This window comes from Eptatretus burgeri, chromosome 11 (genome assembly GCF_056783735.1).
Source record: "Eptatretus burgeri isolate ZD-2024b chromosome 11, Ebu_testis_v1, whole genome shotgun sequence".
Classification (NCBI taxonomy): Eukaryota; Metazoa; Chordata; class Myxini; order Myxiniformes; family Myxinidae; genus Eptatretus; species Eptatretus burgeri.
Genome location: NC_140971.1, coordinates 27,151,048 through 27,163,054, shown reverse-complemented (window position 1 = coordinate 27,163,054; position 12,007 = coordinate 27,151,048). Strand labels below are relative to the sequence as shown.

At 42.6% G+C, this 12,007-nt stretch overlaps 1 protein-coding gene across 5 annotated transcripts in view; it reads left to right on the top strand.

The window, feature by feature from the left end:
• The window catches only part of LOC147016725 (kinesin-like protein KIF2A), a 105,655-nt gene that overhangs the window by 89,045 nt on the left and 4,603 nt on the right, over positions 1-12,007 (top strand). For all 5 annotated transcript variants that reach the window (XM_085847867.1, XM_085847868.1, XM_085847869.1 and 2 more), the window contains one exon: positions 5,487-5,597. In XM_085847867.1, the coding sequence (XP_085703993.1) occupies positions 5,487-5,597 (111 nt within the window). The remainder of the gene's footprint in view (positions 1-5,486; positions 5,598-12,007) is intronic.

Here is a 12,007-nt window from a genome sequence, read left to right as displayed (position 1 = left end):
CCGGCCACCCTCCACGACAATATATTATTTTTTTGCAAAACATTTCTCTTCATTCCAAGGTTGTGGAACGTTTGCACACATATGTACATATTCATTTCATGCAATTCCCAAATTCAGAATAATGATTATTCCAAACTGGCTTCGATAGTGACCCATCCATCTGTCTTTTGGATGCGAGACGATTCATTCGGATGGGTGGCGGACGTGCATTAAATTTGTCGGAAATGGGAGATCTGTGTACAGGTCATGTACAATCGGCTTCACGACCTCGCTCAACACATTTTATATTCTCACACTTTTTCATAATTGTGTGTGTGGTATCTACATATGTAAGTTTCAGAATGGAGTCCTCCCAAGGCAGGCTCAAAGTATCCATCTTCATTTCAGTAAGGGGTCATGATTCATGGACCAAGCTGTGAAGTTTTCTGTTCTCAAAGTTTTGTGCCGAGCGCTCTCTTCAGGATCGTCCCTGAGCCCCGGACAGCTTCTAACTGCAGTTCGTTTGTAGTAAAATTCCCAGGGATGGTTTTTAATATCTCTCTGAGGTTCTTTGTTATCATTCCTGTAGCTCCAATTATCACTGGTACAACTTTGTCATTCTTCAGCTCCCAGGATCTTTTCACTTCATTGTTGAGGTCTTGGTATTTGGTAATTTTCTTGATTTCTGCATTGTTTAGTCCAAAATCACTGGTTTTAACACCTCATTTAGCAATGCTGCCTTCTCTCTTGTTTGTACCTAAGTATATCTGGTTGCAACGCCTTGTTTTTTTATGTTCACGCTCAATGGGATCACGAGGTTATCCGTGAGTGGTACTTCCTTGGTTTCAGTCCATGCTTTTGGTTCATGTTCCCACAAATTTTCTGGAGTTGGGATATCAAAGTTTTTATGCAGATGTGCCAGTAGTTAACATGACAAACTTTTGTGGTGTTGTGTATACAGCTATTCTGATGTGATGGGTTTTTTATTTGCGTTTGGTCATTGAGCATAACATATCACTCTTTGCTAATGTCACCTCCACCCTTCACCTATCGCTTTTGTTTTTTTTCCTCCCCCCACCCCACTCTGTGTCTGTCTGTCTGTCTTTCCCCTCCTCGCTCCCCCTCCAAATACAATGCAGCACTCTCCTCCCACACCTCTGTTGCTCTCTTGCTGTCTCTCTCTCTCTCTCTCTCTCTCTCTCTCTCTCTCTCTCTCTCTCTCTCTCTCTCTCTCTCTCTCTCTCTCTCTCTCTCTCTCTCTCTCTCTCTCTCTCTCTCTCTCTCTCTCTCTCTCTCTCTCTCTCTCTCTCTCTCTCTCTCTCTCTCTCTCTCTCTCTCTCTCTCTCTCTCTCTCTCTCTCTCTCTCTCTCTCTCTCTCTCTCTCTCTCTCTCTCTCTCTCTCTCTCTCTCTCTCTCTCTCTCTCTCTCTCTCTCTCTCTCTCTCTCTCTCTCTCTCTCTCTCTCTCTCTCTCTCTCGCACCCTCCCTCCCACAGTGTAAAGCAATGTTTTGTGAGGCGTTGCTCTCCCCACCTCCATCCCTCTTCCTCACTCTTCTCTCCTTCCTTGCTTCCCCCTCTTCACCCACTGCTCGCTTCCCCTCCATCCTCTCTGCCTCCTCTCCCTTTCTCTTTCTCCACCCCCCCCTCCCCTTCACACCACCATCAGCGAAGCAGCCGGTTGTATTTGCTAGTTCATGAATAGGTGCATGGCTCACAAAGTGGGTATGCTATGGTATGTTTGTGGGAAATTCCACATAAAACTATTATGAGGTACTTGGACAAACCATCAATGGTCAGAAATGAAAGTGGACATCTTGGGGAACCTGTAGAAACTGGCAATATCATACTCTCCATTTCCCTGTTTTATTAAAGACGAATTAAAGCAACAGAATATGGGTATTGTAACCTTAGAAATGTTAGTTTGATTGGTAAAATTTTTATTTTACTCTACATGTGACAGTTATTTTGAGTGTGATGACTCAGAATGTGAACTTTGGTGTCTCTTTTATGTTTTGATGTTCTGTCTCCCTATTCGGGTTTTGTGGTATCTACCCTATCTGATGAAATAATGGATTCGTACATTACGCTTCGTGTCCACTGCATTGAGGAAAATAAGGAGTCCAGTGTTGATAATGTTTCCTATGATTTTTATTCCAAATCTCCCTTAATTTCTTGGAAATATGACAGAGCCTAACGGCAGAAAAATATAGATCAAATTTGTGATCAGAAAAATAAAATTCGGGCCACAAGTAATCCCGTCTTGATTTTTGTGTCAGTCCCGTTATGTACGAATCATCATCTCTCGTCGGACGCAAATAACGCTAGCATTAGAAAATCTTGCCGTCTTGCAAACCTCCCCGATTGATGGATATAATAGGCACTTGCAAGCGTGTCAGCACATTTCCATTCGCCATTGAGCGCAGCGTTTGTCTTCGTGTCCGTGTCTTTGCGAGAGCCGGAACGTATGAATCCAGCGTGAGGATGCCGAGCCGAACGAGGTGACTCGCATTTGTCTGATAATTCTTCATTTTAACCAACGCTATAATTTTTTTTGGTGCCTTGTGAGGATCTGAGAGGTAAGAATTATGTTTTTCTTTTCATGTTTAAAGTGATTATTTTCAAAAGTTCGAAAGAAATGTATTCGATTTTAACGTTATTTTTTCGCTTACAACTGTGGCTTTCTTTGCTTCTGAACTAGTCTGTGTTTTCTTCGTAATTTATAACATTGGACTCTCTCAAAATGTGTTGTTTTTATCCCCCGCCGCGTGGCGGAAGGGGGATATTGTTGTCACCCAGGGCGTCCGTCTGTCCGTCCGTCCGGGCGTCAACATTTATAGCTGTGAGTGCGATAACTCATAAACTGTTCGCCATATCGATTTGAAATTTGGGTCACACATGAACCACCTGAAAAGGAAGAACCCTATTGATTTTGGGCGTGGCAGGATCCAAGATGGCCGACTGGGGCGGCCATCTTGAAAAAATTTTTTCGCCATATCAATTTGAAATTTGGGTTACACATGTCACACCTGAAAAGGAAGAACCCTATTGATTTTGGGCGTGGCCAGATCCAAAATGGCTGACTGGGGCGGCGTCAACATTTATAGCTGTGGGTGCGATAACTCATAAACTGTTTGCCATATCGATTTGAAATTTGAGTCACATGTACCACCTGAAAAGGAAGAACCCTATTGATTTTGGGCATGGCCGGATCCAAGATGGCCGATTGGGGCGGCCATCTTGAAAATTTTTTTTTGTAATAAATGGAAAACCGCTTATCTGATTTCAATTATTTTTGGTTCCTACATTCCTCACTCCTGGAGAACTTTTTTGAGATGATGACCAAATGGTGTCTTGTTTCCAATTCACCTCCCTCATTATCTGGAATATGTATGACCTTTTTCATTCAATGGTGGGGGATTCCCCATCTCTGATGGTATATTTTTCTTTTTCCTGTCACATATTGAGCCTGTTTAAAAAGGCAGAGTAAAAATTATCTGTTTCTTATCCCAAAATATAATATTTACATTGTTTTTTTTTTCATCTGATTCCGTACATAACGCTGACGCCAAGCTCGAAATTCGAACGTGTATTTACAGTGTTGTATATTTTCAGTGGTAACTTTAAAACCGGACGTGCTGCATGTCTAAAAATTTAGATTTAGATATTTGAATACATGCAGATTAACATAATGGGGTGCATTTCATGTTTCTCTAAACTTTTTTTTTGCCCTTTGTGTAACAGTATGTGTACCCACTTTGTGAGCCATGCACATATACAAGTCAATACAATGTTACAGAATCTGTAGGAAAGCTTCCCACAAACTGGCATCCTGGATGCAATGTGAGTATTTGAAAGATGTAGTTGGATGTCCCAAGATATCCACACACATTGGGCAACAACCATTGAAATGCCCTACATCACCAGAATGATGGACAGGATTTCCAAAGAATGGCTGATCCATTTAGTTACAAAGAGGGTTCCTTACATTTATGCAGACCGTGAGCCGGAATTGTCGTGAAAATGAAGAAAATGGTGAGGGGAATGTACTTCTCTGTCATTTCGACCATCATAACTCATGAAAAGTATTTTGAGGTCGTCCTCGTGAAGACTATTTAGATACAGGGAAATGCACAACTTGCAATCTTGCTGGCTTTGTTATGGTTGGAAATGTAGAAGTGGAAATGATTATTTTTTCCATGCAAAATTGCATCAAGTTGACTAAGGGCTAGCTTGACAGCTACTCAGATCAGCTGATTCGATTGAGTTATTCTGGCATAAAGTTTGAAGACTTTCTTTCAGGAGGCCCAAGTGAACCTTTTCAGAGTTGGAAATAGAAGGATTTAGTTTAGCATTTTTAGTATGCAAATCAAGTGTTTTAATTTAGGCAGCCAGTGAATATAGACATTTGTAATGGCAGACTTTGCCATTATACATTCATACTTATAATCGATGCAACTGTATACTGTCGTGCGTCTATCTTGGGATAGTAAGTTTCAGTTGCAGAACTACCTCAAAGCACCATCTGTTGTGACCTGAGAAAACCCTGAAGAAAAGCCAAGTTGATGTTTATTGTTTTATAATATAGGCATTCCACTAAGAGACCAAAATAATATAGATTAGAAAAAGAGACCACACACTGGAGAAAAGCCATGTCGGTGCTCTGTTGGTGATTGTAGATGTTACTTTAATAACATGAGAACACACTGTGGTGACGTGTATCAATACCCCATTTGAGATGATAGATGAAATGGGAACATCCAATTATGGAGAAAAACAATGTGTGGATGGTCCGTTTGTGCTTGAGCTATTTAATAATATAAAAACCTCAGTTTTTGTTTTGTTTATTTCTTTTTCCAGAAAATGCTGAGAATGCATCTCCAGCCATTTCATCCAGAGGTATAGGCATATTGTGCTGGGATAACAAACTGGCAGTTTTGCAATCTGGGCTAAGACCTTGGTGAGGAGTCAGGAAATTTGGGCATGGGAGAATCTACTTGAATTGAAATTTGGATGCAGGGAAATTCAGACGCTGGTAATGAATGTGTGTGCCGTCCCTTGGATGGACGTTAAATGGGCGTCCTGTCTGCCTGCCAGCATTCATTGGTGGATGTTAAAGATCCCATGGTGTCCTTTGCAAAGAATAAGTGAGCTATTGTTGGCACCATGGCCAAATTCTAAATTCCTGCCCTAACTCGTCAAACGTCAGGCTTGGCCAGCCAGTTCGTGAAGATTTGGGCCAAGCTCCCCCCTGGCTGACACACAATTTAGGTGGAATAATGGTGGTGGTTACAAAAGAATAATAATAAGAACATGCTGACGTATACCCTTAAAATTTGGTCGCTGTGGGTCTGGCACCATTGTAAACATGATGCTGTCCATAGCGTATAGTAGATATGCCAGCATCAGTCAAGACACAGCACACCGATGCATCCCTTAACAAAATCGCTTGTTAAGAATTTGTGACTATTCTTGCTCTATCTGCTTTCTTTTGATTCTTGGTTGTGCAGGAATGTATCCGAGCTATGAGTGAGAACCAGACGCACCAGCCTTTCCGAGGCAGCAAGCTCACCCTGATTCTCCGAGACTCTTTTGTGGGAGAGAGGGCACGCACTTGCATGGTTTGACCCGCAACAACACATTAACTGCCCACATGCTCTTGTGAATGAGTTTTTTTTCCTGCCGTAATGTGTTATTTGTTTATTCTTACATACAGGTTGACATTGGAAATCTTAATTTGTGGTGGCTATTTATTGACAGCACTCGACTGCGAGTTCAATAGTTCCCTCAAACACAAGAGTTTTTTTGTGGTACAGCGAGTGGCGGTGATGGTGGAGGATTTAAGTCTTCTCTAATTTACATTGGACCCCTCTGAGTTAAAGGTCAAGGTCTAATGGTGGTCTGAAAAGAGAACTTGTTGTTTTGCTAATATAGAATCTCAAAGACCACTTGGCTTTCCAAGATGTTTTTTTCATCATAATAGTGGATCTGTACCGACTCGCTTCAGGTGGGATCACCGACACCTGCTCCAACATTTGGGTGTGGTATACCCATTCTTTATCCACAACTTTCTCCTTCATGTCCACTTCCACACAATTGCCCCATCTTTTCGGTCTGCCCCGCTTTCCCTTTCCAGGTGGTATCATTCTCATCACATGCCCATACCATCTCATTCTACTTCCCTTTACCTTATTTGATGCTTCAACTACCTTCACAGTTCCTCTGATTTATTCGTTCCTCACATGGTCGTCTTGCATTACAACACACAACCATCTCAACATCCTCATCTCGGTCACATCTGATCTTTGCTCCAGCCTTATCATCGGCCATGTCTCCATGCTGTAATAACAGCACTGGCCTCACTAACGTTCTGTACACCTTTCCCTTCAGTTTCATCAGCACCTTTCTCTCACAAAACACTCCTGAAACCTTCCAGTTAATCCATCCTGCCTGTATCCTGATGCTCATCTCCCCATATAACTCACCATCCTGCTGCATGACTGACCCCAGGTACTTAAACTTCTGCACCTCCTTGATCTGTTCCCTCTTCCTCTTCACGACTCGCTCTGCATCTCATGTAGTCTGTCTTTGACCGACTAATCCTCAAGCCCCGATCTTCCAATGCCTTCCTCCACTCTTCCAATTTAATTTCTACCTCTTCCTTACTTTCAGCACATCATACTGTTGTGGAAGAAATTCAGTTCTTCTCTGTTGGAGATCATTTATTAATGACAAAAAAAAACAAAAAACGTGCATGGAGAAAGAGTAAAACAAGGCACACGCAATTTCAAACATGATCCTCTTTCTGTTCAAAATGCACACAGCAATGCTTTTTATACTATTGTGACAGCCAAAAAACAGGAGAGGGTGAGACATTTGGCAAGGGTTAATTAAGGGGAGGGCTGGCAGGCAAAAGGTAAGGGAACTAAGAACTGCACACATGGCCACTTCGGGAGGGAGGGAGGATAGACACTCATGGCAAAAGTTTGCAGGATCAACAACCAGGTCAGCCTTGAGAGGGTGATGACAGACTTAAGACAGAAAGCAGAGAAAGGGTGGAGGGAAATATGAGCTCAGTACTTTGAACATGCATCCCATTTACCACATGATAATGACATTCTCAAAACACCCAGCCTGTTTTCATGCAGCTGGCAAGGCCTTTGCCATCAAAACTCAATGGAGTTATTTAATTTTCCTTAAATAACAAGACGTTTGCTCCAGTCGCCTTCAAAAGTTATTTAATTACCTCTGGACAAGGGCGGCAGCAAGGCGTTCCTCTCTTCAGCAGCTGGGCAGTTTCATTTAAACATTGAAGAAACTAATCTTGGTTATATGTACTAGCAGATACCTGTCTACGATGGGTATGGGGGGTTGGGGGGGGACGGATCACAACACTCAGTTACGGTAGTTTGGATGTTTTGTGCCGCATTCAACAGCTCAGTTCATATTGGTGGCGTGTTTGAGACCGGTCGCTTTAGATTGTTGGCCTTGACACATCGTGCCGGATGAGTAACACCAACGATTTGACATATTCATCGTTTCTATATTGCCTCCATCAACAGATTAACAACATGGCAGGATAAAAGTGTTAAATGCTGAGTTGAATAAACGTCCTGAACTCATGGACCAATTTAAGTAAAGCACGTTGTCTGGGACCCGGCCGTCGGTTTGCCGCTGCTGATTGTGACGTCATCGATTCCCTCTTTGAAAATTCTATCTATATTCGATTTTTTGAATCCGCTCTCACCTGCTGAAATCCATGGAACACATAATGTGAAGATTTTGGAAGTATGAGTGGAATATGTTCAGAGAAAAGTTTAAGTTCCAGGCTTACACCCATGATATATTATGATTTCAGTGTGATAAAAGCACATAAGATTTAGTAAGATGCAGTTCTACTGCACGGGTTAAGCGTGTTTCTGCCTCGTTCACAGCCTGTTCGTCAGCAGCTGTCATGAGTTGTAAAGGTGTGCTCAGTGGGTCAAGGTGTAGATGGAGCAGCACCCAAAGGGAAGCAGTCTCAGCGCTTCTTGAGCTGCAGAGAAGGTAGGCCCTCGCATGGATGAGCTTGGGCCTGACATTAGATTGCAGATGACACCGAGTTGAAGGAGATTAAGAGGATTCGAGATGTGACCCAGAGATCCAACCCCAGCAGAATTTGGAGCCCCGAAGCAGCAGTTTGTGCAATCAAGTTTGTTCCGCCAAAGCAGGCTATGCATGGCAGAGGCAGCCGCGATGGCCTCACGATTTCCCTGCACCATTGGGCATATGTTGCAGATGACTCGCTGTATGGCCCTTAAGGGCCTTTGTTGTGCATTTTGCTTTCACGGCAAGTTCACTTAAAAAAAAAATTCAACATGCTCATCTTATCTCCTCAGGAAGGGGTCGTGCCATGATCACGTGTTGAATGCCCAATCTCCCAAATCTGAGTTCTCTACATCGTCCAATCTTTCGGTGGAAGTTGTTCCAAATCTTCATTAGACGAAATTGTATACTGCATAGTTCAACTACTCTCAACACTCCGAAACAAACAAAATCAAGGTGAAACACTGATTATATAATTCAATTGATCAATAAAACGTTGTGGGCCCATTTATTTCAATAAGACTGACAAAGGTTCTTATAAAAGCATCTAACCTACATTACATGTAATATCAAAATTTTACCTTTCTTTTTTTCTCTCACCTAAATGACATGTTAAAATCTAAAGAATATCTCAGTTGTATGTACACTCAAAAACGATCTCCTTTGCTACTTGCATGTAGAAAGGGCAGCAGTATTTATTAGGGTTCCAATTTGCACAATTCTAGAAAGGCCTCTTCAGTTTGTACCATTAAAGAGAGGGTAATTTCCCTCTAAAAGCCCGAGGCAATCCTTGAAGGCGCCTTTAGTGAGGGGAATGTTGTAGTAGCACAATTGAAAAGTACTATGATAAGTAACATGTCCAACAAAAATCCACAATTTTGTCCACCATCCTCCAAAGATCCCTTTTAGTCAAGAAAAATATTCCATCATCCGCATAATAATTTTGAAAGTTTGTTTCTTCGTCGTCTTTAATTTTCAATGTGTTCTGATTTGTCTGGGATGCGAGTACAACATTCAAACTCAATAAGAGGACAGGCTTCCTCCTGTGGAGCAAGTACTAAATCCAAAGCGATTTGATTTTGCACAGTTACCATTTGCATTTGCAATCGTTTTGACATTCATAGCTATGAAACTATCCACAGTTTCATTCGCAAGCAGTTCCAAAGCAGTTGCCATTTTTATTTTTCCAGCCACCTTGGCTTACCATTGGTGATCGATTTTGTTATCGCAGATATCTAATCTTGGTTTGGTCTTGCTAACTTTCATCTGAATTTATTAGCATTTGTTTCCTTATTCTTTCTCACACCTTCTCTTTCCTTCCTACCCCCACCCTCACCCCTTACTTTAAATAGTTTCTTCCACCACTTACACATTCTTTTTATTTACTTTAGTTTGTTTCTCACTCTCTCCCCCTCCCCTCCCCCTGTCTTCCTACCCCACTCATTTATATTTTGAATATACTATTGGCTTCCTGCTTTTCAAATGTACTGGGCATGCCTTTCCATTGCTTCACTGACTGGTGTAATCAAAAGACAGCATGTTATACTTGATAAACATACTGCATGTTATGTATCCATCTTGAGGCACCAGAGCGAGAGCACCTATTACCCACAGGATGTCACTAGAAAAGATTTGAGGACAACAATGTGTCCTGTTTGTTGTTCTGGTGAAACCAGCAATGACAATAGATGGAAGGATCCTTTCTTTGTCATATTTATTAATCCCTCTTGTCTACCTTAAAAACAATAATACGAATTAAAATAAACCCTTGGTGACTTTCCTAGGGATCCCCAAATTAATAAAGTACAAACGTTACAGATATCAATGCAGCTGTCAATTAACTCATGACTTTTGAAGTGGCAATTTATCTCAGGTAACCAGTTTGTAAAATTAACTCCAGCAGGTTATAAATGGGTGAAGGGTCGGTTCAAAAGGATCTTGTCCAGTGGGTGTGCACAGGATTAATCTGACAGGCCATTCGTGTTGCAAAAGTCCTCAGAGGATGAAGCCTTGTATCACTGACATATGCAGATTAACTTGAGTCCACAAATCAAGTTGGGTTAGATGTTGAATTTGGGACTGCAGACTGTGTAGAACAATGCGTACTGGCAGCTGGTGAGGAAAGAGTGAAGGAACGGACAGACTGCAGTCTCTGCAGCCAGCAAGATGCCTGCTTTGAAGTCATCTCTGAGATGACAGCAGATTTGACAATGAGACTGACCAGTATATCAGAGCAAGGTGAAGCTGGTTCTTTAATTCGGAAATGGAGCTGCTGAACCGTTTCAGGTTTGCATCCAGAAGACTCCCGATTCCACCTTTCGTGGTTGAGCCTGTTTTAAAAATGAAATCTGCCACAACAAATGCAGTACACAGCCGTTCCTTTTCCTCATCTTCATGTTCCCCTCTCCTGTCAACTGATGCTAATCATTGGCATTTTATATCCTTTGCACACTGTCAGTGTTTCTTAGATGTTCTTTGATCCAGATATGTTTTATGGTTGGTAAGGTCAGGATGGCAGTCTGGTGCCTCATCTCAAGAGCAGTTAATTTTTTCCGGAAGTGCCATTGTCTTTCCAAAATCCATTGCAGCCTTTGGCTGCCTTGATTTTGGTTTTGTTACCATTCCAAAACTCTTGTCAAAGCCTTACTGCAACCTTGGTTGGTCATGGTGACATTAAAACAGGCCAACACAAATTATTTTACCCACAGCTCCAGCAAATCTGGTCGAAGGCTGCCAAACAATTATGTTAATACTGGATAACACACGAGTGAAATAATAAAATTTATATTTCACCTTCAGCACAATAATATGTGAGACTTATGGAACAGTTCATCTGTGAGTCTCAATGATTTTAAATGAAGTGAAACGTTGGGGAGGGTGGGGGAGGAATCTTTCATCACATGTTGGTGCTGGTTTTTTGTTGTTGGTGTCTCCTGCCCCCCAAATAAGTGGCTTATTACTTTTCCAACGGTACCATTTTTGACAGCATGCGCTCAAGAGTAAAGTGTGCTGGATAGACAGACAGACAGACACTGATCCTTTTAGTAATTGATGATTTTTTTTTTTTGTGTACATTGTCGAGGCTCGTATGACGGCTAATACACAGCAAGGGGTGGCGGGGAGGGGGAAAGACAAAACAGTGGGGAACAGAGGCATTAGATCTGTGGAAGGGAGAGGGATGGGGCGGGAGACCTGGTGAATACGTGATGGACACCACAGGGACTTTCAAGACCTTGCACAACAACTTTCGGGAAGGAAGGCATGGAATTTGAAGGAGCTGGGTTTGGAGTGGATTAATGGGGGAGGGGAGATTGTAGTTTTGGATGAGGGAAGATGAGAGGTGGCCATGAACAGCTGTTTTGAAGACCGAGAGGGAAGGATGAGATTGAAGAGAGTGTGGGAATTTATTCCAAAGGCAGGAAAAGAGAGGAATGAAAGGGTGAAGGTGAGCAGTGATTCATGATTTTGATAGTTTTACCAGAAGGGGGTTGCTGGTGGACCTTGAGTGCCCTGCGGAAATGGGGGGGGGGGGACATATCGCAGACAGAGCAGAGGGAGCGAGACCGGAGAGGAGATGGGAGAATACAGACAACCGACGTGCCTGCGGTGAGAGAGTCAGAGGCCCAAAGACTCAGCCTCGCCGCGGGAGTCACCAATGATCCTATATGCCTTGGTTTCCACAGCGTGAAGCCGAGAAAGGTGAGAGGGGAGAGCAGTACTCCATCAGGCTGCGGACGAAAGCTTTGTATGTGGTCAGGAGCTCAGCTGGGCCGAGGAAGGACTTTGCACGATGGAGGATGCCTAGTTTGTCGAGAAGGACTTTGCACAACGGAGGACTGTCTTTGGAGGCCAGTTTGGAAATGTAGCTTTCCCAGGAAAGATCATGGCAGAGAGACCCAGAAGCTTAAATGAAAGGACTTCTTCCAGAGGATTGTTGAGAAAGCAG